This window comes from Haplochromis burtoni, unplaced genomic scaffold, assembly GCF_018398535.1.
Source record: "Haplochromis burtoni strain Fernald_Lab_line unplaced genomic scaffold, NCSU_Asbu1 Contig_5, whole genome shotgun sequence".
Taxonomy (NCBI): Eukaryota; Metazoa; Chordata; class Actinopteri; order Cichliformes; family Cichlidae; genus Haplochromis; species Haplochromis burtoni.
In genome coordinates this window covers 2,863,737-2,891,154 of record NW_024582366.1, presented here as the reverse complement: position 1 = coordinate 2,891,154, position 27,418 = coordinate 2,863,737, and the positions used below count along the sequence as shown (strand labels likewise).

At 40.9% G+C, this 27,418-nt stretch overlaps 1 protein-coding gene across 1 annotated transcript; it reads right to left on the bottom strand.

Moving 5' to 3' along the window:
* Positions 1-519: 519 nt before the first annotated feature.
* Positions 520-27,346, bottom strand: xxylt1 (xyloside xylosyltransferase 1). The gene is made up of 5 exons (XM_014333195.2): positions 26,704-27,346; positions 24,646-25,273; positions 18,188-18,335; positions 13,481-13,613; positions 520-4,381 (listed from the first exon to the last, which is right to left on the bottom strand). The coding sequence occupies exons 2-5, from the start codon at positions 25,180-25,182 to the stop codon at positions 3,985-3,987; spliced, it is 1,215 nt and encodes a 404-aa protein (XP_014188681.1). The 5' UTR covers positions 25,183-25,273; positions 26,704-27,346; the 3' UTR covers positions 520-3,984.
* Between the last annotated feature and the right edge of the window lie 72 nt (positions 27,347-27,418).

The window sequence follows — 27,418 nt, the reverse complement described above, 5'->3', positions numbered from 1 at the left end:
GGATACAGGTGTCAAGGAAAACTGGTCCTGTGGTTTTAATCAAAATGAGAAAATCTATCTTGTTACCATCCCAGAAAAGGTGAAACAGAGGTGTATTAGCGCATGTAGCATGGACAGCTACAACTGAAAACATCTGGCTGCTTGAAAAGCAAAAAACTAAAATGGTGTACCTGAACCTGTTGCCTACAGCAAACTGAAAGAGAGCAGATATTGTTTCAGAGTAAGCTATGCTGATTTTTTTTCTACTTTTCTCAATTAAATGTAGGTTTTGAATTTGCCCGTCAGTGTGTTTTTGTTTGTCGCTGCGATCTCTGCTGTCATGATTAAACTCTACGAAAAGCAGAAAAGAAACGAGCCTGTCATCTCCTCACTGATTGTCACATTAACACAACAGGAACAGGCCACAATACGCTGCACCCTGCTGTACAAGAAAACACCATTCAAACGATTGCAGATGTTTACAAGGACAAGTGAATGAAGGCTGTCACTGATGACAAAGATAACATCATTACATTCTTGCAAATATTCTGCTTATGGAGCTTTAACTGGGTGTGATGGCAAATTTGAGTGAGAGAAATGGGTCAGGCCTGGCTTGCAGCAGATAAACAAGAGCACAGACATGGACTGGTGTTATAACATAAGCGAGGTTGATCTGTATGCATTTTTATACTTTACGTAAGTAAACGCATCCTCTTTTACTGAAGTGTTGGCAGCTTTACCTCCCACGCGCACACAAACAATAAGGACAAAGAATTTTAATAACAGCAAGACATTTTATTTAGGAAAGAGAAACACACAATGTAACAACATTTTAAAGATTTGATAACTCTGCTGCTGTCACAGGAAGACTTTAAATGAAACGGGCATGTAAAGCTTTCTCATTTGGTTCCGTCAAGACAAATTTGATCTTTAGACATTAGCATCATCTGCCGAGGGGTTATTAAAGTGAAAAATACAGACAGCTGTTACTTTGGTAAGTATAGTGTTAGTACATCAATGCCATACACACCAGATTATTCACACTCTCCATGATCTCAGTCAGATTAACCAGGGTGTAGTTGCTTGTCTGTCTAAGTTTTGTTGTCACTGCTTGACTGCATCTGCACAAACTAATGACTAATTAAAAGCCAACGAGATGTCAAAGAGGCTCACAAATAGGGACAGACAGATGATGGATGCCTCACAATTGCATAAGTGCATTGGTCATTTAGCCAAACGAGCTAAAACGCTTTATACAAAGTCTGAGTGTTTGAAGGACACAACAGAAACAACTGACATGGCAATGGATGCACGTAACACAGGAATAAGCACTTGACAATACCGATCAACTGACCAGTGACCCCGTCTGTTTCATGCATATTCAGCACATGGACAGCAGTGCAGACAAACAGTCGCTTGCACACTCGCAGACATGTGTTAATATGTCGTTACTGTGGAGGCTCTCCACTGTGAGTAAAGACACTAAAGCAAATAGGTAGGGGAGAACCATGAAAGCGTTCACATCACCATTTAAAAGAAGGGAACGTGGCTAAAGCTAAAGCTAGCCAGAGCTCAGAGCTAGCCACAAGCTTGGTGTGAGCCTCGGTATGAGCAAAGGACCAAAGCAGTTACAGGAAAGTTGTGGAGTTGAGTGAAAAATAAAAAAGGATCACTGTTCTGTTATTTGGTAAATTTATATGCAAAATGATCTAAGAAACTGACATTAGTTCTGTTTATATCAATAAAGCATTTTATTTTCAATTGTTTCAGTAACATGTCCTGTAACTCCAAACTGTAATTGGTGCATTAAAGAAAACTTAATTTTTCTATAATCTGTCAGGTGTAGGTCTTAGAAAGAAAATCAGAATTGGCAACAAACAAACAAAAATAACCTGGAATCAGAAATTGTGTGAGTGAATCTCTAGACGATACACATATAACATTTTTTTAGATGATGACACAAATAGGTTTGTATGTGTTAGCAGAGTACCAACAAGAAACTGATATACACGTTTTTAGATCACACACAAACCATCACATGGATATATTGTATGACACTTACAATACAGCTGTTGGCAGAGGTCCATAAGACCAAGCTGGAACGTATGGTTTCATCCTTCCCTTTAATAATCCATCCTTTCTGGTACATGACTGTACTTAAAAAAATTGTACATGCTTTCTGATAGATTATCAATATCAACCATTTTATGTCATTTTAAACACTGTAATGCACTGAAACTGATAGTGATGTACACCGATAGTGGCAATCCCAGTAAAACTAATGTAATCATCATGTAACCAGTAAAGCCACTGGCTCTGTTAGTAGTAAAACAGAAAACGCTATAAGGTGTTGAGAACTGAAGACATTCTTTTTATAGTCTTATCCCACGGTTCGTTTTCTCCTCAGCAGCGTGCTTCAGTGCTACATAAAGCGATTAAGTTTCTGATTAATATCGAGTGTTGACATTTCTTTGAATCTGAGCAGGACTTCATTGAGCACAGCAAGAAAACTGAAAAGTGGGTCAGCATCCACAATCACGCTTTTGGCCGCAACGCTCCTTCAGAAACGTGTCTGAATGAAGTGGGTCTGTTTGGCCTCGGCTACACTGCAAACATGGGGCACAAACAACAGCCTTCAGTGTCGTCATTGTTAATCGTTATCTCTCCAATCCCTGTGGCCAGCTCTCTGCTGTCTCCCCCCACCCACTCACTTCTGCTTTTCTACCTGTAAAGACGTGTTTGAAAAGAGCTGTGGCTGACCCACAAAGTCCACGAAGAGCGATCCCTCTGGTTGCAAGAAAGAAAAAATACAAGTAATTGACAGAGATTAGCCCTCACCTGCTACGGTGTGATGTAGGCTGAACTTGGGACACTGAAAACTCGACGTGAACAAAACGTATGACTCCTTTTGTATGGCCTGCTTTAACAACGTGCTAACCTTATTTACAATCAATATTGTATGGATGTAATAATGGTGCTAAAGATAGAGTTACTGCATTAAATACTGTACACTACTTGGTGTACTTGATTCTCTTGTTTTTAAGTTTGTTAAACACATAAACTGAAACTGTAAATATATAAACAATAAACCTAAATCAAACGTCAACACTGCAATTTTTTCTCTCCACAGAAATAAAAGATGCTTCTCATGTGACATCATTATTGCACTGCTCAAGAGCTGTCTGCCACATTGGATGCAGTTGCTAGGGAAACATATATTCCCCAACGAGTTGGCAGCTGACTCCTGGAAGTTGCTGGCTCTTGCTGTGTGAGCTCTGTTTCATAGAAGGAAACGCACCAAAAACCTCACAGTGATTGCTTTGGTTGCTCGCAGATTTCCACAGTTGCCCGTACTTACATGATGCTGTCTGCAAACACTCGCTAACTACTAGCAGAGCTGCAGTAAAATCTGGAAAAGTGTGGCGCACCTTTCATGTTGTCACTGCAGCTCAGGCCAATATGCTACCAGCCAAAGCAATTCCAAGGTTTTTGCCAACCAGGAGAGGAATACAGTTTTCCCAAAGGTTCCCAGCCTGTGTGACTCGTGCTTTAGCAATTATTTTTCAAGCAACCACTCACAACTCCTTCACAGCTCCCTCACGACCGCTGGTTGCCACACACCAGTCTGTACGCCTGTGTGGCTGGGGTCTAAGTCACATCCAAACTAGCAAACAAGTTTATGCATTTGCGGAACATGAAAGAGCGGTAAAATCCTTCTGCAGTGATGGGCTCAAATCCCACATGGACCTGTATACATTACATCATAATGTCATGTGTGTAGTACCGGAAAAAACAACCTCCTGTTAATACACTACTCTGTACGACTGTAATGCAGAGCTGTTTTCACTCATAATGGCGACCTGTGCTAAAACAACTTCCACAAACACCACATCTTGTTGGGGGGTGGGGTCCCCTTGGCCAGCAGGGGGCAAGATATCTGACTGCGGTCACAAAAGGGAACTGCCATAAAATGAAAACAGTTGTAGTATCAAGCCAGTGTAAACCTCAGTCGTCTGGTATAGGGGTGTTACAGTTCCCATGATAGATATAGACAGGTCCATCGCAGCGATAATACAACTGAAATATGTCTCCGTATCCGTGATCCCTCCACCAGGTGCACAGCTGCCGGTTCCAGCCACACGCCAAGGAGTAAAACAGTTCAGGATGCTCCATTCCGATCATGGTAAAGAAGTCTTGATCACCCAGGTGGCCTCTAAAGCGATACTGGTCTGCTAGTTTGGCCACATTGCTGGGCTCCAACAGCTTATTGTAAAGAGCCGAGGACCTCATAGCACCTAGGTCCAACAACATCACACCGCTGTTGAAGCCCGGGAGGCCGTCAGGAGGTGGTTCCCCGACTCTGGTCTGAGGGTTCTCCTTCCGGTACTGCCAGAAAGTGTGCCTGAGGGAAAAAGAAGAGGTGCCAGAATAAGGATGGGTCTGCATGTCGAAGTGCATTTGGGCAAAATGTGTGTAACAGTCAAAACACTAGGTTGAATATGAAGGGTTGGAGGTAAGGGAAAGTTGCCTTTTTTCAGACTGATGAATAAACTGATGACTTCATTTGAAGAAGAAACATAAGTAGTCATGACCTTTTGTTTCTTTCCCTCATGCATTTGTCAGGAAAACTATTGCTGTGGTTTAGGCGTCCCTATCAAATTTAGGGAGATCAGGATTTTTATGCTGCTGCTTGTACCATTTTTATTTTTAGGGAGTGGGGGTGGGGATGAAGTGTTTGCTTCAAGAAAGTACAAAATGCTCCTTCTGTGTACTGACAGCTGGTGCGAAGATGTTTCGTGCCAACTGAAGACGAGGATGAATGGAAATGTGCTCTTACTTGCTTGCTTGTGCACACGTACACACAGATACAGCTTATTCTTAGTTTGGGCCACAGAGGAGGAAAGCTACAGTAGATGAAATAGTAACGCAGAAACAGAAAACAAAATTAACCACTCATTTAATTTCTGCTCTGCTGACTTTTTGGATAAATAAATGCATGTGGGCGGCAAAAAAATGAAAAAGAATAAATAAAAATCACACACAGTATGCATTTGTCTTTCTCTGTGTGTGTGCAGTTTGATCAAATCTTGTGGGAGCAGGAGATTCTGAGTCACACTTTCGTATTATTGCTGACCTATATTTGGCAGCTGTAGCTTATCCTCACAGTTTTATAGAGTGTGGTGGTTAGTGACTGGGGACTTGGGGCCCCTGTGGAGTATTTATCATTTTAAAGACATTCACTGTGTCTACGTGCACTGCACGATGTACGTGCACTGAGATGCATCCAGAGTAAACATGGTGAAGTCAGGGAACATTTACTTTTCTGTTTTGCTGCTCTGAGGGAGTAAGTAAGTAAGCATGCACTGAGTAAAATATATTAAGAACAATAAATTGCATTTTCTTCAGCATCATGATGGCCAGTAATGTATGACTTCTATCTTACTAGTTACAGACATGACAAATAAGGCAACAGGACCCCGTTCTTTTTTTGGACAAAAATGCATTCCAGAGTTTATGTGAAGCTAATATTAGTCAAAATTTCCCTGTTCTTAGCTGTCAGCGAAGAACAAGAAACTGAGGGTAGACAGCAGGGTCAGAAGCTGGCAAACACCATGAAAGCATAGATCCATTCTGCGTTGTGTTAACGATTCGGTGGTGGCGGCGTACGCATCTTTTGATGGCTGCTTCCAGCAGAATAACGTGCCACATGTCACAAAACATCTCAAACTGGTTTCTTGAACGTGACAGTGAGTTCACTGCACTCAAATGACCTCTACAGTCACCAGATCTCAGTCCAGCAGGGTACCTTTGGGATGTGGGGGAACAGGAAATTCGCATCATGGACGTGTAGCCAACCAATCTGCAGCAACTGTGCGATACAATCATGTCAACGTGGGAGAAAAAAAAATCTCTGAGGAATATTTTTAAGCATGCAAGCACCTTTTAGAATCTATGATACGCAATGTTAATGGAGTCTAACTGGGCACTGGCAAGGCATATTCCCAAGAAAAGCCCTTTAAACTTTAATGAAACGTTCCGCTCTACGTTTGGAGAAGGTTAGAAAACTGAGCAAATAATAGAGAATGGCTCTCCATGCTGTGACACAAAGACTTTCTCTGGCTTTGTACCAGCACACTCACACCACATTCACTCAAAGTGAGCAAATAAGCTCACTAGCTCAGATTAGGGCTCATACTCTTCACACCTCCGTCCTCTCCTGCCTTGAATTTTCACTGCCAACCTTTCAAATCAAGTGTCTGTCTCACTTGTGAAAGAATGAAAAGCAGTAGCTGGTGACAAGGGCAGTCTGTGCTGCCATCCCCTCCAAATGCATGCTTCTGCTTCTTCAGAATATGAAACAGCCTGGTTTCTGATAACTGCAAAAAATGTGCTAACCGACAGAAGGGAGTCTGGGCTGTGCAAATGAAAAGTCCGGCCCTTTTCGTCTGTAGTTGGGATACACAAAAACACATTAAAATTCCAGGATGGATGCAAAAGAGACGCTTTAATAGAAGAGATGATAAAGAGCTTAATTTTAGAATAGAGTCATTAAAAAGCATGATTGAAGTCATTTAACACCGTCATGTTAAACAACGTTTGGCAATTCTGTTGACTGAATGAAGGCATCATGGTAGACTCGCTGTTCTTGATGATGATGCTGACCGCCAGATGCAAAATCTAATTTTATTAAGATCAATGACAAAGTGTCTCAGTGTCCGTGCTACATTAGTCATTATTTCATATTAAGCATTCGGTATCATCTTACAGCAAAAAGGGGAAACATGTGGGATGCATCACACCTCAAAACACAAAGCTTAAAGAGAGCAATTTCCTCGCTGCTCATTGTGTGCGCCCGTGGCTGTGACACTTATGTAAGCATGTCTCCGGGGTTTTAAAACATTACGACGACAGCTGCAAGGGAAGAGGCACGGGGCATTTCTTCCAATAATGAACTTTTCAGGGGCAGGATGTGCTCTCAGTGTGGCTGGTGGGAGGATGTATTCTCCTGCATAATGCTCGGTCCATTAGCACCAAAACGCAGTGTGAGCTGAGAGCCCTCTCTCTGCTCGGCACAGGAAAAGAGGACGTGCACTCTGCCTCGCTAATAGCAAGTCTCAAAAATTTAAATATTATCAAGTCCATTAGCTAGAGGCCAATTAACAGGGCAGCATGCAGAGATAACAAACAGATAACGGATAGGCTTCTCCAATGTTCACTCAGTCTGGGTTAAATGTAATTAAATAAAAGGCTTCTTTCTTTTGGGGTGCAGAGTCAGTGCTACTTATTTAATTTGGATCATGCATCCTGACATTACACTGGTCCTGACCTGTCGCTGCGATTGGAACAAAAACAAATCCTCAAACCAAAAAAAGAGAAAGAAAAACAATAAAAACTTGATTCTCTGTATTTTCTATTGATCTCAGCCAGTGGCTACAGCAATATCCTCCAGAATTTCAGTGACGCAAAAGCTAACCGCTGTCAACACTTTCAAATTTCCTTTAAAAAGGAAAGAGGAGAAAAATCAATTGCAGCTCGGGGAATGTGCTTTTAACCCCCACAAACTGCAAGAGTGAGTGAGTCGCATGTCAGTGCAGAGACAGACACTGAGCTTAATGTGGAAAAACTTAAGTTGATATACGATTTCTTGGTATTCTGCTGCTGAATAAGCCTGTCCAGGCCCACAGGAGGACATTAGTGGGGATTCCCAGTGTTGGTAAACCACTGGGAAGAACAGAGACACCAGATTTACTGATTAGCATGCACACACAAACACTGCTTTTCCACTGATGGCACTTCTCCACCACACATGACAAGCAAGCATCAATCAAATCCTGAGAGCAAACAAAGCATTCCAAACAACATATAAATGTGGCCGTAGAAACGCATTCGCTACAGAGGAATTTAACTTTGGTTGGCGTGAGTTATTAGGGGTTAGTGATAAGATTAATGCACAGGCACTGCAGAGAAGACGATATTAATATCACACTTGTCGCCTTCAATATCACGTGCACTTGAAATCTTAATCTGTAACTTCACGTTGACAAGATTTCCTGTACTTTATCATACACAAGCACTCTGTGTACGATGTGTAAGCCATGTCTAAAGAAAAGCCTGAGAAATTGCTGGAAAAAAATTGGTAAATGGACTGATTCTTATATAGCGCTTTTCTACTCTCACGGAGTACTCAAAGCGCTCTATACAACATGCCTCATTCACCCAATCACACCCATTCTCACAAGCACTTTATTTACACTTAGTGCTTTCTAACGACATTCATACACATTCATACTCCGATGGATGCATCGGAGAGCAAGTTGGAGTTAGTATCTTGCCCAAGGATACTTGACATGCAGACTGGAGGAGCCAGGAACCGAACCACCAACCTTCCGATCAGTAGGTGACCTGCCCTACCTCCTGTCTACAGCCACCCTAGTGAAGGGTTTAAAAATAGTGCAAAGAAAGCAAACCTGTGACTTGTTATCCTTATTTGGCTTCTTTCTAAAATTAAACACTTTTTGATTAATTGTTTTATTAGCACACAGTCTTCAAGAGCCCACAGGAAACCACCTGCCCGTGTTTGGACCAGTATAGCAGCTGCTCCTGCATGAAACTTCCCACCTGGACTTGGCTCATTGAGTCTCACTATCTCACACACACAGACATCGACACAAACACACAAGCACACACACAGTGACGTCCTGTTTTGATGCTGCGCTGGGGTGGAAAACAGTGAAGTAGTCTAAACGGACCTGGTGTGTTTGTTTTATTATCTTGGAGAAAACTGGAAAAAAAAAATCAGCTGAGGAACAAAGAGCCTGAAAATCGGGGCCCTTGTTTACCTGTGTGTAAACACACACACACACACACACACACACACACACACACACACACACATCAATGACTAAGTCAGTGTACAGAGCTTGATGTGAATCTTCACAGAAATATAATTACCCTTTGCAGAAACACAGACCTCAACAACTGTGATTGGTCAGTTTGATAGTAATATGCAGTGGTGCAGCAGCAGCAGTGATTAGCACAAGGCTTGTACCTTTCTGAAACAAAGTAATTATAGGCTTGCTTGCTCATTATGCTATGCAACAGCTAGTATTTCGTCAATGCCTCAGCTTCCTATGCGAACTTTCAGTTTTCCTCATACTGTACAGTAATGCACTGATTTTCTCTTGTCCACATGTCTCAACTCTGTATATTTTTATATATTTTATTTATTGTTTACTCTATTTAATTTGTAAAATATGTGTACACACACACACACACACCGTAGAAAAATATTTAGTATACACATCCAGAAATGCATATACTATTATATATTGTACATATATTTATTAGTTTCAGATGTAGCCATTCTTGTATTTTGCTTGTTTACATTATTGTATTTTGCACAACTCTGTTGCTTGTGAAGCTCGCACACAAGAATTTCACTCACATGTGCTGTACCAATGTACCTGCACATGTGATGTGACAATAAAAGTGATTTGATTTGATTTGATTTGATAAAAGTAACCATTTTTAAGATTTATTAGCGTGCAGCTCAGTTTCACTTCTGTGGGTGCAGACACCAGTGAGTAAGTTAAATACTGGCAACCCATCATAAGTATGGCAATGCAGCTACCCATCACCCTCCCAGCAGACACACTTACTATGTTGGTTTGTTCTCAAGTTATTGCATTCACAACAGTTTCAGAAAACGTACTCTGACCTTGAGGTCGAGGTCACTGAGATTCAAACTCATCCAAGGTTTCGAATAGACGCACCTATGAGCCTTTCATTCATAAAGTTCAGAAATGCAACGGTAAGAAAGCCAATAAAGGAATGCTGAAAAGACTGAGAGAACCTGACCAGACATCTGTTACCACATCTGCTGATTTTAACGCCTTTGTATGTTAATAAAATATAATGAGCATTTAAGGCAGTGTTTTAAAAACATGTTTGCAGAGCCGAGGATGACGGGAGGAAAGAGATTCAATCTGGAGCGCCACATCGGAGCGCTGGATCCTCATGTCCAAGAGGATTTAATAAATTTCCACTGCCTAACGAGGGCACTCAGAGTTTTGTACTGTATGAATCAAACTAGCGTGTTGCTGGATTCTGAGTGTGAGTGATGAACAGTTTGTTTACTCCTGGCAGTTCTGACAGAGAGACAGGAGATAAATATGAATTGCAGGACGAGAGCACTTCTTAACAGGTGACTCATCGTGGTTCCTGCCAAATCCTCAATTATTATTCTGGCATGAGAGACTCAAAACAACATTTTCACCATAGTTGTCATAACTTGGCCTTCTAAGTCTGACCTTATAGTTATGCCACTTGCAGAATCTCATTTTAAGCCAGTTATAAATCTGACTTATAAATCGGAGCAAGTGTAAAGTCACAATCTAGGACATTCCTCTATCAGCAGGTTTGACAACACAGCTTGTAACACTGACATCATCTCATAAACTTTACAACAAACCAGATTTTAGATCGGACAGAGTATTTAGGGACAGTCCGCCAGACCTCTAAACCATTTGACTAACGTAGTAAAGGCCTGTTACCACATGTGGAGCCCTTTTCACTGTAAAAACTCTCCAAAAATTTCCATTTGAATTTCTGTATACGGGTGCTTTGAAAAGGACCCCTGCTGGTTTGACTGATTGTTTTATTCCCAGTGAAAAACGCTTCTTTTTCCTTCTCCACAAAGATTTTTCTTGTATTTGTTTTTTAAATCATTTTCTGAATCTTCGCTGTGAAGTGACAACAATTATTTATGAACTGTGTTATTTATCTTCAGTTCACCTGCCGTTTCTTGTGTATCTCATTGGACTGTCAATCAGTGGGTTTAGTTTTCAGATTTCAGTGTTGGGGAATTTGTCTTTTCTTCATAGTTGGAGAAAAGATAAATGACATATTAGTACCAAGCCTTGCTGAATGGCAAAACATGCTTCTAGAAACAAATCTATTAACGTGAACCTTTAAATCGAGGTATAGTTAAGACCTGGGTAGCCGGTCTGATTGGTTCAGCTGAGGTAAAGTCCAATACACCCTTAATAAATACCAGATATGCAACAAGTGCTCAAGGTTCAAGTTTCAAGTCCAGATGACAATATGAAAATAATAAACTAGCAACACTACTTGGAAACGATGCAAATAAGTTAAGCGCATTAGGATGATGCTGGCACGACAGAGGTGAAATATGAGTCTCTGCAGATATGAGAGCCTCATTTCCCCTCAAAGCATTTCCCCTTAAACTGTGTTTGTCTCCAGTAAATGAAGTTAATTTCTTCCATAGCTGCCAAACACATAACAGAGATGTCTTTTTCCAAAACCCTGAAAAGGATGCAGTTTCATAAATCAAATTCAAATTAATTTCAGATTCTGCAGGAATTTCGCCTCATGTCGATATTTCACAATCCCAGCGTTTCATTTCGCATGAAAATCCTGAAACTACAATCAGAAAGGCTGCTTAATTTCCTGTTACAGGCTGCATTGCAACTTTTTCATTTGTGCTTGTATCTGAGAAAGACACACAGCGTTTAGGTTCCTGTGAATCAGTCTGGACACCAGACCTCTGATGTTCCTTCTCACTTAGCAACTGTGAGAGACACCAACTGTGAGCATGCATGTGAGGCGCAAAAAGGCTGAAATCCATCTGGGGTCAACAAGAGCGACTGAGATTTGTACAGCGTTTCAACCTGTTATTAATATTTCATTAAAAATGTGGTGTGTACACTTACACCACTTACAAACGTATGTATGCACGATCCCGATCAATTCAAGGGTTGCTTGTCACCTTCAGGGACTTTATACTTCATTTGACAGAAGAATTAGCAGATGAAGATGAACTTCCTGCTTCCTGTCTTCTCTCTCTACTTTCTATTTCTCTCCCTTTCCCTTACTTTTTGTCAGGCCAGTGGATTAAATCATGTTAATGTCACACTATCGGTTGAAAGTGGTACTGGTGACCAAAACACATATAAAACAGACATTATTGATATGTATCCATATGTGTCCACATCTCCTCAGATCTGACATGGTCTGCCCACATTCAGGTCCAGTCCGAAAAGGCTAGGCAGCGCCTGTACCACCTCCGACAACTGAGGAAGTTTGGGGTCTCGTTGCTTTCTGTATGACTTTATCAGTGTCTCACATTATTGTTGAAGAGTTTTGGTCCACTCCTCTTGACGGTGCCCTTTCAGTTCATTGAGGTTTACCTGCATTTGTTTATGCGCTGCTCTCTTTTGGTCCCAACACACTATTTCAGCCAGGTTCAACTTAGCATGAAATAAAAAAATAATAAAATAGTTTTGAACATTCCTATGCATCTCTGGGTTTTTGTCACAGCTGTGCGGCCCGGGATTCGAACCCGGGACCTCTCACAGTCTCATCTATCCAAACGACATTATTCCAGATGTCTTGTGGTCCATTTAGATGCAGCTTTGCAAACCTACGCCGTGCTGCCGTGTTGTTTTTATAATAATAATAATAATAATGGATTGGATTTATATAGCGCTTTTCAAGGCACCCAAAACGCTTTGCAATGCCACTATCGAACCGGCGACCTTCCGGTTACAGATGCGCTTTCCAACCCCCTGAGCCACGGTCGCCCCATTTTAGCAAGAAGAAGCTTTCCTTTTGCAACCCATCCAAACAAGCCACACTAATCTAACATGTTGAATGAGGCCTGTAGAGTCTGAGATGCAGCTCTGGGATTTTTGCAGTTTCATGAGCATCGTGGTCTCACCTCGGGGTGAATTTGCTGGCACGTCCACTCCTGGGAAGGAGTGTTAAATGCTTTGCACTTGTGAATAGTCATTCTCGCTGTAGAATAATGGACGAATTGTTTGGAACTGGCCTTATGACCCTTCCCAGATTGATGAGCAGCAACAATTGCTTCTCTAACATCACTGCTGACGTCTTTCCTCACTGGCACTGTGTTAAAGACACACCTGAACGCTCCAGACCAGAAAACTGACAAAACTTCTCAATTAATCAAGTGCACTTAGCCGTTTATGACCTTCTTATATGCTCTTTGTTAAATACATACTGACACAATATAGTATATGCTGTGTGCCACTGTTAATCTGAGGCTGTAGTTGTCACATTTTTAGACCTGCTAGGAACAGATGAATTTCTTTATTACATCCAGACATATAAAACCTTTGAATTGAAAGAGGGTGTAATTTGTTTTTGTCAGACTGACACCTGAATTTTACTTTGGCACAATTTAAAAACAAAGTGAGGATGCTTTCTCGCCAAAAGTCAAAGCCCAGCAGTCGAGTCTCTCCTCATGACAGATGGTAGCCTTTGATCTAGCCTGAGCCGAAAATTATACTGACGTATTGAGCGAACACTTGAAAGCAAGAGCGCCGAAGTTAAAAGCAGAGAGCCTCACTTTTATTCATGTGCATGTCAAGATGCAGCAGACTGGTGTCAGTCTGAAGCTTCCAACGACTGGCAGGTTCAGATTTCCCTAGTAGGTGCTCTGTAGGTCTGCACTGCTTACCTGTATACTGGCTGCATCTCTCTGGTGATCCCTATAACTGCTCCTGGAGGAAACCGGTGAAACTCCTGAAAAAGGTCCCTGATGTTTGTCCTGTACTTCAGGTCCAAGTCAAGCTGCACTATGCGCGTCAGACCTGAAATGGAAACACAGAGGACAAATGCAGAGACTAAGTTGAACAGATAATGGAAATAGATTGTCTATTTTAAAAATGATCCCAAGAAAATGTATTTCTGAGTAAAATCTCCCTGAAGGATCCATTTCCGTGACCACTAGCACATCATTCAGCTTGGATAACAACATTTAGTGAGAGAACTGGCCCTTCCAGGAATACCGAGTTAGAGGAAATAAGAGCAGACACTGACAGAGGTTTTGCTCCGAGGTGGCTCGTTTGGCCTCTCTCTGTGCAATGTTAGCACTGACCTAGAAATGAGAAACATGCACGAGAAGAAAATGTGGAGAGGAATATGACGAAACGTGAACACAGTGGCGTAGCATGCAGAGTAAATGCTTAACACTGCATCTTGTGGTCTGGGAAAGAACCTGTAATAACAGTAACCAGGATATTCGAGCCCTCATCAGTTCATTGTTTCAGCTTCCTATATTATTCTGGTTGGCATAGTGATGAAAGGATGGGAAATGCTCAGGAATGAGGCACTGTGCTCACAACGTTATTATGAACTGATGAAAACTTGTGTCAACTTCGGATGTAAAGTCAACGATGAACACCTACAGGCTGTCGAGTTAACAACATCTAAAGCTGATGGACTGAAAAGATGTGGCGACTTTCTGAGATCCAGGACACTTCAGAACATCATTCTCGTTTTTAAATGTCTGGTGATTAAATGTCTCCTCAGTCTTACTAATGCGGTCGTACAATGAAAGACAGTGACCTTATTTATTTAATGTTGCCTAAGTCACTAGAAAAACTCAGCTAGGTCACACATAAACATATTTAAGTGCTTCTGTCTGTTAAAACAAGTGACGTGAAAAGACGATGGCTCAGCAGTGCGGCAGCAACCTGTTTTCTGTGCTCTCCAAACAAGGAAGCTGCACATCACAATGCCCGAATGTGCTGTGGCAACACAGAGGGGCTAGGAAGCGTAATCTCTGCGTGGTCAGCGCTGTTTGTTTGTACTAACATGGCTTAACGAGCGTGAGTGTAACAGGAAGAAGGCCTTCAGTTCCTACAACATTGTAATGTGGTGGGTTTGATGTTGGACCAATAACTCAACACAAAGTCCTCTGAAGGTGAAAGTGGAGCTGCAGGTTTTCAAATCAACATTTATCTTTTTACATTTTTGAGTAATGATAACACAAAGAACCCTGTTGCAGCTCCTACATTGCTGTACGTCTTTATATTATTATCGTATATTATTATCTAGAGCAGGGCGATATGACCAAAACTATTTATCACGATATACATTTGAAAATTTGCGATAACGATATAACTGACGATATAATTGACACTAGACAAAATACTTTACAACTTCACAACTTTATTAGTGCAAACCCCCCATCAATGTATTTTCACTTAAACAAGCAGCTGTTCTTTATGTGCATTAAAGTTATATAAACATTTAACAGTGCAAATGCAAATTCCTCGCTGACAGTTTAACCAAAAGGCATTTCCAGTGGAAACTGGCCGACATATCCTCAGCATAACCATGTATAACATCCACAAAACTTAAAAAGAGGTTATACACACACAATACGGTAATATTATGTTGAAGCGCAGTACGTATCACTCCGCCTACGATAGCCGTAACGCTCCGACAATCCATCAAGCGGTGCGACTTAATAGCTTAGCAAAGTCGCACTAAAACATTTGACAGATTCTCGAGCACCGTGCACATAAAATCGTTTCGAGGTCAGTAAGCACAACCAGAATTCATACATAAGGCACACTGTCGATTTTGGAGAAAATTACAGGATTTTAAGTTCACCTTATAGCCCCAAAAATAGGGTACTTCACGTTTGAAAGCGGTCAGTGTACACATAAGTCAAAACTTCAATGAAACTTTTATGTGCATTTCCTTAGTTTGATTTAGAGATGAGGACGAGATTTGTTGTATTTTTGTTGAAAACCTCTCTTAATTATTAAATTAATTAATTTCTTAAACTTGTATGTACTAATCTCCAAACAGACTGAAGGCATCTTTAACGGTATCCTTATGTCTAAGATATGAAACATAAATTAAACGCACTCATATAAAAATAGTAGGAAACTTCTACATTGTTTGTTTATTTCAATTTAATTTTCTCTACATAAATAATCCTTTGAAAAGAATCCATCCCCGTGTGATCAAAATACAAAACTCTTTTTTCCCCCAAACAGTTAAACAAAAAAATATTGTTATGTGGAAAATATGTGAGTTGAGGTCAATCTGGGCCAGGTGTGTGGGTGCTGCTTTTACTTATTTACTGCAGGAATAATGTCATTAGTGTGGCTTAGAGCCTGCCTGAGGCTCTGGTCAGATCTGGTCAAACTCAGGCACAGCAACAAAACAACAGAGACACTGTTACCTAACACGATATATATTTATTTATTTTTAAAGTAAGAAAGTGGGTCAACCTCATTAAGCTGTAATAATAGCCTTGATGTTAGTCTATTCATATGAGACGCTGTTTTCTGCTTTTACCAAGATTCACTAGAAAATGCCACCAAAAGTACGTTTCCTGATTCAATATAAACGGTTTACTCCAAACAACGAGGTCCTACAGTCACAAACAGTAAAAATAAAATGGCAAAACAGGACAACAGAAAGCAGCTGTACTGCATTCACAAACTTCATTAAGTCTAAGTGACAGTATTTTAGGCTTGCAAACGGCTTGCCGCTTCTTTTATTCTCCTCTTGTCCAGTTTCCTCAAATTTTTTAAGGACACATTGTACAACACGCTGAGATGTGCCAGATTTTTGGCTGAGAGCTCGTTGGGAGTTTAAGCCTGTCAAACTGTGTTATCGTTTTCAATTGTTATAGATTCAACTAAAGAAATGGGGAGGAAAAGATGTGTTCTTGCAATAGGCTGCTGCCTAAAACAAAGAAAAACTGGAAAACCATCTCTCAAGACCACTTGAAAAAAATGACATCTGGCATCTTGGAAGCAAAATATAAGCAAATGAGAGGTGACTCAAAATCACAGTTTTCAACAAAACCGCTGCTTCTTCCTGGGATTCAGTTATCATCTTTGTCACTTTTTCAAAGCGGTTCGCACATTAACAGTGTCACTTTAACCCTGTGTGGAAAACAAAAGACGAGGTCGCAGCAGAGACTCAAGTAGCAGCACGTTTACCTCTCGAGGGGACACAAAAGCACGTAACACCTTTCCTCTAAACAGAACAAGTGTTTAGGAACCTTGTCATTAATTAACAGCTTTCCATTGTGCAATTTTATTTCTCGCCTATTCTCAAAGGACAGACAATACATAGATCTGTTTTCAAGACATTTAATGACCTGCATGCTACACTTACATGGTTTTGATGTCCTCATGAATTCTTTATGTTATGCTACTCTACTGTAGCATCAGTGTGGCGTAACCTGTACCTAAATTAATAAAAATTAACATAAGGACCTCAAATACATTTTGCATTTCTCATATGCGCTGATGAAACATTTTCATATTCAGACTGTGTACAGGAAAGAGTAACAGTGCTGACAATTTCCTCCATGAATTCTCTTTTGAAAACAGCAACAAATCTGACAAAACGTCCATCCTTCACACTTGTGCCACTAATCAGAAGCTTCTTTGTCTGCTGCTTATCTCACGCAGTGATGAGAGAAACAGTTACATCAAAGACTGGTGCCTAGAAAACAACCCTGCTGTAGCTTTGTGCATCACATACTCTCACCCCCACCTGTCCCAAAACTACCACATTATGCCCTTTCTAGATAAAAGCATTCTTTAAATAGAAATGTGTGACCACGTGGGCACACAGAGCAGACGTGCAACACATGGTTGATCAATAAGCGCTTTAAGGACACGATCTCCAGCGAGATTTTATTTGTTATTTGAATTATTCGCTTTAAAGTTTGAGCAGTCTAACAATTAGACAGTTGGATGAATGACGTCTCTTAAAATTACTTAAAGGCTCATCTCTTCAAGCTTTCACCTGAACAACTGCCATCACCAACCATCAAGCTGAACACGCTTCAGCTTCATCCCTCTTGTTCATGTTAGGATAAATTGAAACTGGAATACGGAGTAACGTTGAAAACATTTGAAAAATGTAAGCTGTTCTCTATTGTTGATCTCTATTGCATGCCCCATGCTGCACATCCATTGAAGTGATCCACAACAGTGCACAACAGAAGAGATCTCTGCCCACAGTCAGCACCCACACAGGAGGCACCGGTATGGACAGTAATGACAGAGCACATCCTTCCTTCCTCACTCCCCAGGGCCTCTGCAGCATGCCACGTGCATGTGAGATACCTGCCCAACCTGCTTTTTTCCAGCTGCGCACCAGCAAATTAAAGAAGTGAGTGACTGAGTTTATTTAAAGCTCGGTACGCCAGAGAACTAACGCAGACTTTTCTGACATATCGTCACCCGTCAACAACAGCTTGTAGCTCTATATGTGAAACATGATCTGTTATGTACATTTCTCTCCTCAAGCAAAGGAACAGAGTAATAACTGAGGCGACGGTTGCTGTCAGATAGGATAAGAACTAAAGGGACTAAATGGGATAAAATGTTCCACGTCTTACTTTCAGGCATGATGTGATGCATAGCTACGGACAGAAAGAAGATGGCGTCGCTGTAATAGGCTCCGGAGCCAGCGCTGAAATGCTTCTGCATGGCTTCCACAATAGGGAAGAGCTTCTGAGTCAGAGCCACGACGTCATGAAACACCACCTGCAGGAAAATATGAACAAAATTGAGTTGTGAAAGAAAGCTGGGAAAATAATATTGTTTTCAACAACTGGTGCAGCTTGAGGCCACTGTCTGCATTGGACAGGTTTAGTGAGCTCATCACCTTTAACTTCCCCCGCTTACCGTGTCGGTAACTGTCTACTCAAATGTTTATGTCATACTGAAATCCATTTACAGCACACTAAGCTATTTGGACTAAATTATGACAAATACTTGAAGCAGTGAGCAATGCTGAGCTACGCACTGTGATAAGGATCAGGGGTGCACGGGATACTTTCTAAGCAGAAGATCTGGACTTGAGCTAATGTGAAGTAAAGTGATGAAGAACCTGCCTATTAGAATGACCCAATGAAGTAACGCTGACTCCACTGTGGAAGTTCTGCTGAAATCTTTCCGTTTTGGTGATTTCAGTTCAGACGATGGCTGAAAACAGCTGCACCAGTCCATGACCCAAATTCCATTAAGTGCTGCCTTCTTATGTCCAAGTTTCCCTTCATGCTGCCTCTGCAAGCTTCAAATCCCACAACATCTTGTACAGTAGATATCTCTACAGATTAGGGCAAGAGGATTTAAAAAAAATACACTAAGTAGTGATTATCATTAAAGTGTTCTTGCAGGAGGAAAAATAAGTAAGTCGATTTGGGCTGGGCTACTTTCTGTTAAGGCCAGACACGTGTCAGTGTGGCGAAAAGAAGTCTTAACCCGTTGCAATTACCGGGACTTGTGCACTGCAGGGATAGACGGCGTGCATAGAGGTTTTTAAAGTAGAATAGTAAGCAGAGACTTCAGATATCAGGTCCTTTTTTTCTCTCTTTAAAAAAAAAAAAATGAAACGGGCTCCCAGTTTGGATTTAGGAAACAACACTCTCTTACAAGATTAGACTTAAAATGATCCTCTTTGATAGCAGATATAGTTAAGACTGCATCAGGTGACCCTGAACCATCCCTTAGTTATACTGCAACAGGCTTAGGAAGCTAGGGGACTTCCAACGAGCTACTGAGTGCTTCTTTACTCACCTCTTTTCTCTCTCTTTGTGTTTATACTTTTGCATTTTATCATGATTAATGATTAAATGATTCAATTAGCAATTTCAGCTCTCTCCCATGATGTCCCATTAGAGGTTTCTTCCTGTTAAAAGGGAGTTTTTCCTTCCTATTGTTGCCAATTGCTTGCTCAGAGTCTCCCCTGATTGTTGGGGTTTTCTATTCTCTCTAATATTGTAGTCTCTTCACCCTACAATATAAAAAGCCTTGAGGCGACTGTTGTTGTGAGCTGACGATATAAATAAAACTGAAATCTTAAAGCTTCAGGCAGAACATTTCATCTGTCGATAACTTGCCGTTTTAAAGCTGAACAGAGCAAAACAAGGATAGGACTGAGCAAATAAATAATACATCCTACGGTAGCCCTGCCCTAAAGCCTCCCCCATCATAATTTACAGTTACGATTACATTGAATACAACATGAAAGCATTGACTGAGACCTTAAATCTATCAGCATTCACTGAGGTCACAGATTAAAGGAGCTGTATGGTGTTTTTCCCCACTAAAGGAATTAAAGGTTTAACTGTTTTCAACATACAGACGATATTTGATGACCTCCCCTGTACCCTTAAAGACGAGCTCTGACACCACAGCATACATCAAAGATGTAGTTTTAGTCCATTAGTATAGTTTCTGGGTTTTCTCTCTGTTTTGGCCTCCCGTCCACACTGAGACGGTGTTTTGGCTGATGGAAAACGCAGCGTTTTGAAAACGCTCTTGAAAACGCATACATTTGGAAACGGTGCTTTTGCGTTGCAGTGTGGACAGAAAAAACGCAGACTTTCTAAAACATGATGCAGTCATGTGACCAATTAAACTAAGATAGCAGAGGGCGTTATACAGCAGTTGTTTAGCCCTATTAAAGATTAATATCAGTCTGTACATGCTCCAGATAGCTTTTCTTCAAATTCTTTAATTCTCACTCGCTTTTGCAACTTTGTACTTTCGTGTTACTCGCAGCAACAACTCCACCTCATTATTAGTCCATTTTAAAAACTCGCTGCTTTTCCTCGACATTCTGCCGCGACGCTTCAAAGAGCCGGAAAGTAAATAAGCGGCAGACAGAAATGAGGCAGGTCGAATCTTCTGGCGTTTCACACATTAGGAATCTGCGATACCACTGATTTCCTTTCCGATCCGATACCAAGTAAAATTCAGGGTGGTATCGACGATACTGATCCGATACCGATACTCTGTACAAAAACTTCATGTTTCATTGTATTTAATAATACAATATATAAATTGCATTATGTAATTGTAATAATAATATAATAATATAATAATATAGCGTCATAATGATTACATTACTTGTTCTTATAGCTTAATGATGCAGAATAATCCTATAGAAATAAAAAATGAGAATAGATTCTAGAACATAAATGACTGGCATAGGAAGAATCGATATTTCAATATCGATCCACACACCACTATCACGCATGCGCAGGACTGGAACGTAAGTGTCTTCGGCCGTTTCAATGTGAACGCACAACTCTGAAAACGACTGAAAACAATAGTGTGGACGCGGAGTGTTTTCAAATCTATCCAGGCTTGTGTGGACGTAGCCTTAGAAGGCCGAGAGGCTTTCAGGAGGTAAAGAGTTAAGGGGTTAAATGTATTGTTCAGGTGGATTTGTGAAGAAAAGGAAAGAAAAAGGTCATAAAACGTCCCAGGTAACCTATATTGGTACAGAGAAACCTTATCAATTCCCAGTGCAGGCTTCTGTGAAAGTACTAAAATACTGTGTCCTGGTTTAATGAACAGTAGTTATTTTTGCAACACACCCAGTTCCAACTTTCAAAGCCCCAAAACTTCACACTGTTGTGCATGTTTATTCTGACACTCGGACTCATAAACTCTTACCTGTGGCACATAAATGGAAAGCCAGAGAGTTTTCACTTTTGTTTGACCGACAAAAACCAAGCAGAGAAACTCGAGCACATCATTCGAGCTCTGATGTTTTAAAATATCAGTTGATCGAGTAATATTAGCAGTGAACTTGAAAGGCTGGACATGTTTGGCAGCCGCCGTGTTGCTTTTGAAGGCGTGCCAGGACTGAGCAAAAGTTCCTTTTTTGACTTCTGTGGCCTGACTTGAGCAGCGCTCCCTTCAGAGAGCACAGAGCTTGAAATGATTCGGACTTTGCGCTTACTTAATGAGCAATAACATGTTTTTGAATGAAAAGCTAGAGAAATGATGAACATATGTAACATAAACATGGAGGATGGATGCTTACAAAGTGGATTTAATAATGTGGACACAAAAGTCTCTGTCAGTATGACATTAACTTCAGGAATATGAGACATTAACCTCGTCCTTGAACCTGAACTTTACAGGATAAATAGAAATCAGTGACCTTAAAAAGCCTTCTTGAGTTTTATTAAATCCATGTTATGAGTTGATCTTGTGTTTCCTAGATTCTCCTGAGCGACTTGTTATTGCCTTTTATGTCCTCTTATCAGCTGCAGAATACTAACACATTGTACAATGGCTCTGACACAAAAACACTGCCATTAGGATGCAGATATTAACCCAGGAATTATATCACAACACTGCTTAATTCCCGTGAGCTGTTAGCACTGCATGAGACACTGCTCAAGTGAGTTCCATGAAATATGGTTAGGGAGTAAAGTGCGTAACCTCTAGGCAGCGTGACTCTGCAGTCTCTCTGCTGCAAATGTCAAGTGGGCCATTTAATGTGCTGCTGCTGGGAAGCAATGTAGCCTAAAATACATACTCATCTAATCCTCGTGCTCCTTAAAGTTAAATCATTAACAGGAATGAGCCTCAAGATGAGCAGACAAGGATGTCAACACTGCCCTTGTCAGACCCCGAGGAGTCTCTGTCCCATCTAAACTGCTGGTATACGTTTCTGCCGCTGTCTCTAAGCAGGAGAGACAGCGGCTGTACTCGCGGCGGTGACGGCAGAAGGCAGTTTTATGATTCATGATCTAGAAACATGTTTTTTTTTTTTGTTTTTTTAAATCGCTGGTCTGGAATGATATTATGAGACTGATGAGGAAAAAAAACGACTTTGAATGTATGGAGCGTGTAGCTTAGATTAAAAAAACAACAACAACAACAACATAAAGCACTGTCAAGATGTGTTTACATCAGACTAAAGGTGAGAGGGCACTGCAGTACAGAAAGTACAGAAACGTCTTCACGTGAGAGCATACTGAGAGGAAACCAGGGGAGAGAGGAGCATGAAGCATACGTGGCAAGCCAGAGATGTTTGAGATAATTGCAGATTTGGGGAAGAGGTGGCTGGCCTGAAAATCTGTGCACAGCAGATGAACAGTATCTGAAAGTCATGTCTAAAAGGGAAAAAAACAAAGCAGAAAAGACCTGAAACAGGACCTGAGAGATGGATCTGGTGCTTAGTCGATCCATCTACTGTTTACTAAAGCCTGATCACAAACAGTCTCAGTGGAAGGGTGGCTGTAATGAAAGGAACAGGAGGAAAAGGCTGAAATACGTCAAATTACACAAGAACTGGACTGAAAACCAGGAGGTCAGGAGAGAGGTACAACAGTGGAGCTGCATTTCAAGCGAAGGTTTTGGGGATCTTGTCAAAAAGTGATGGAATCGTGAATGCAGAAAAGTGCAGTCAGACTTTGCTCCACCATTCAAAATCATCTGTGAAGTCTCAGATTGGCAACTTCAGTTTTCAGCGTGACAACGATCCCCAACACAATGCTAATGTAATAAAAGCAAACATGGAGAGAAAAACACATCAGTCATCGATTGGCCTCCGCAGAGCACAGACCTTAACATTATTGAAGCAGTGCGGGGTCATTTTGACAGGGAGCAGAACAAAGAAGAACTCTGAATGTCCTTTAGAAGCCTGAAGTCTACTTACAGAAATGGGCAGACAACTCACCCAAGTGATTTCAGGCTGCTTTGAAGATTGAACAAATACTGACTTTGAAGCTCATTAGAATTGTTTTTCCCCTTCTATGCTGTACTTCCACGTGTGTTTGCACATGTTTCAATGAATCCGTGCACCCACTTTCCTACCCAAATATAAAGATATGAGTGGTGGCTCAAGACTTTTGCACAAAACTGGATCTGTACAGTAAGAAGGACATAGAATTGTGACAGAAATAGTAAATGCAAAAGGAAAAGAAAATACCCACAAGTCAGGTTTAGTATTTCCGCACCAACACAGAGGAACTCTTGTCTGACCAAGTCCCTGCTAATGCTTTAAGCAAATATAACCAAAAATGGGTTTTTGACACAACATTTTTCTAATATCCATGCAGCAGTCCTCTGAGGACTTAGCTCTGCATAGTAAAACTTGTCCACTAGAAAAGTCTGAGTAAGGTCTGATTGCAAAAGAATCATCTGAACGGGATCCGATCCAACCTGCAGCCACTAAACTGCCAAGATCCCAAGCCGAGCAGATCCCTGACCAATCCCAGCAGGAATGCGATCAGCCTAAGATAAAAGAGCAGTGGAACATCCACAGCAGAGGTTTTATAAGATGAGACATTCCTGAGAAAGGAGGCCTTGCCTGTCGACGAAGATCTGAAAGGGGAGATTGTAGTTTGTAAGCCAGTTTATGATGGTGTGTTCTGTGAGAAATACAAAACAGGAGAAAGTGGGTAAAATATGCATGTAACAGAAAGAGCACAAGAGGGGGGAAATAATCCTGTTTTTTGGCAGGAAGAACACAATAAGGGAGGGATATTCCCATGTGTGAGGCATCAGCTTGGCAGGAAAACACTGCCCCCCTGTGTTTCAACTGTAAATAGCAAGTACAGCCAATGTGTTTCTTAAACGGAAGGATTTTTGATTAAAAGGTCAAGTAGCTTCACAGGAAGTACTTATCAAAGGAAAAAGCGCACCAGCTCTATTCAGTGATTAGTCAAGGTGTTGCAAAAGTTAGACATTTCTATCAGAAGCTCCCTTTAAAAAAAAAAAAAATCCTTCTCACTCATTCAGTGCAAAAATATAAATACCATCCCAGAAAGTGTGTGTGGATCATGAGCATTTTGGGCTCTAAAAATAGGATCTGCTACCCACAAGAAGAATTTACATAAACATATTTTTCCCTCCCTATTAGAAATAGAGATATCTTAGAAATATAAATCAAGCTGAACACAGTCTGTCAAGTGTTTAACTGCATAAATCACTTACTCCTTTGTTTTGTTATTAACAAACTAATATGTCAAAATAAATAGATACTTGGTCAGAAACACTAATAAATAAGTTAACGGCATTTACTGGAGTGAGTGTCGAGAAATACCTCGTATTTAAACGTTGTGTCAAGGAAAAGCTCCAGCAGCATCCTCTTGCCCAGTTCTTGGCTGGCCTGGTCACTCACAAAGTGGAGAACCAACACCTCTCCTTCCAAGAAGTGTCCGTGTTTTACCATGGACAGCATGGCCACTCGGAATTTATCCTGCAAGCTCCGGCTCTTGTCCACTTTGGTGAACATCATTAGCACGTGGTAATGTTGGTAACCAGCCTCACTGTCCGCTTTCCTGGATGTCAAAGCGTCGCCGTCTTCTTCTACACCTCGCTCTTCCCATCCTTGCTCCTTTGGCTCGTCCGGGTGCGAGAGCCTGGTGTCCACGGTGAGGTCTGCATCGTTTCTGTTGGTGTTGTGACTGGCCTGGGTCTGCTTGATCCTCTTTGTGGTGCTGGAGAAATTCTGTCTCTCTGAGCCAAAGTAGTAAAAAGCTACAACAGCGAGTGCAGCAGCCAGGAGAAGCACCAGCTGATAGGACCTGAATGTACTGATCCTACCCATGATTCTGGCTACTACCCTTAAGAAGCCCATACCTCCCTGCTGGCGTCATGAGAACGGGAGCGTGAGTGGGAAGATTTTCACCATTTCATGATCTTTGATTTCATAGATTTTCCACATTCTCCTGCAAGAGTAACAAAAACAAACATCTGCTTTAGTTTTAAGCTTTGGCGTGGACCATGAAACTAAATATCACCTATCAGCCAAATCTAAGTGAAACATTATGATTGATGATCTATTCTGGCTAAGCCATTAAAAGATCTTATTTCCATGGTCTTATAAATTCATCTTTGAATGTTTTTCCTTTTAATTTAATTCAATTTTTAATTATATAGCACCAAATCACAACAACAGTCGCCTCAAGGCGCTTGAGCACTGCTATTCCAATCCTGGGATATGCAGCAAAATCCAGAGTAGAGTCGTGTTGGGCGGCATTATTATATTTCAATAATATTAGCCCCCTGAAAAACTGACCATACCACAAACCACTGCTGTGCTTTAACTTTGTAATGCTCAAACTGAGGCTTGTCTTTCAATGTGACACAACAGTGCTGTCAGTTGAGAAAGCATCACGCCAAAAACAAACAAAATCAGTTTATAATTTAGAAAAAGAATTGTTTATGCCCACAAAGCAGGAGATGGATACACAAAGTTATCACAGTGTTTTCAACTGCGAAGAAACAGAAAAGTGAGAAGTTGCATCAAAAAATTCAAAGAGAGTCACGGAGTACAGAACAAGCCTGGCAGCCTGTGAAAGGTTTCAAAGACTCTGGAAAGAGAACAAGTGAGAGATGTGTCTAAAGACCCCAGAACAACTGCCAAGGCACGAGTGAATGACTTAGCCAAGTTGGGAATTGTATTCTCAAAGAAGAAAATCAGCAGAACCCTGCAAAGGAATTGGACTGCATGGTTGAAGATTAAGAAAAACTTGACTTCGGATGAACAGATATCCTTAAGACAGACTGAAGTGTACTAAGAATAACCCGAAGAAAGATTATGCATAGTAGAAGCGTGTCAGATGAGAAGAAACTAGAGCACCGAAGTAAACATTACAGGCTGGTCTGCACAAAGCCTGTGGGTTGAACTGAAGACCAAAGTCCATGCCAAAAGACCATCAAAATCTAGAAACTCACCAAAGAGAAGAATAGGCTGGGATTGTTGAAAACTACAACACACTATTACCACCAAAAAAAAGACTATTATCATCAAAGGAGCTATTAATTTTGACCCCGGTAGTTGTTTGTTAAAATAAGATCATGTAGACATCCCAAATAAAACTAGGATGCTTGGAAAATCTGCTAAACATTCCTTGTCCTGTTTAACAGCACTTAGGAAATACTTAAAAAGGCAAAATCTTTCATACAGGGGCTAGTAATTCTGTGCTCATCTATGCGAGTGTCTTGATTTTAACATGTTATTCTTTGGATCAGTGCATTACATAAAGAAATAAATCAAATTAAATATTGTTGTTGGGCAAACAGTGATTATATTCAATGTAAACACCAACTCTAACTCCAATGATACAAAATAAAACACAGAAGTGCATCCACTTGCCTGTCTCATGTTCTTGATCTCTGTGGTTCAACCATATCAGCTTATCCAGGGAGTAAGCTGTCCTGAGATCTCCTCGGTTTAAGTGGCAGCTTCTGTCTCATTTACTAAATTGCCTCCTCACGTTTTGAAAGATAAAACTAAGACTAACACTACGGAAACCTGTTGACATCCCGCCTAAAACGGGTGCTAAGCTAGCCAGCAACGTGCCTAGATGTGGGTCGTTGAGTAGCCACTACAGCGATGATTTTTCAGCACACATATCAAAAGAATTAATCAGGGCTTGCTTGTTAAAATTTTCGCTGTATATGCGCAAATCGCTGTCGCCTGAAAACGATTTGTGTATAATAGCATAGTTTAGGGTAAGGAGGTAATAGACTGCACTAACATCAGATGGAGAAGCCACCAGCTAACAGCCTAGCAACAGAATCATGTGACACAACCTTAAACACACCCACCTGGTTTCAGCCGTATTCCGACTCGTGTTGCCTTTTAGTGGTGTAGGAAAAAATAGAGCTATTTACTCTCCAGTGCATTTCTCGTTTCAGCTTTATGAAACACTATTTCGTTTATTTTACAGAACATTAGTCAAGTTTATTTATATATCACATTAAAACACAACAGACTTTGAGAATTACCTCAAAATGTTTAATTTCGAGATAGGCATCAATACATTTGTGTGCACTACCTTAGATTCCACCTTCAAAACCAAAGTGCC

Coding starts and splice junctions, on each gene's coding strand:
- xxylt1 (XM_014333195.2), bottom strand. CDS start 25,182: ATGGGCTTCTTAAGGGTAGTAGCCAGAATCATGGGTAGGATCAGTACA. Junction 13,614..18,187: donor GCATCACATCATGCCTGAAA/GTAAGACGTGGA, acceptor TTTCCATTTCAG/GTCTGACGCGCATAGTGCAG. Junction 4,382..13,480: donor GAGATGCAGCCAGTATACAG/GTAAGCAGTGCA, acceptor TTTTTCCCTCAG/GCACACTTTCTGGCAGTACC.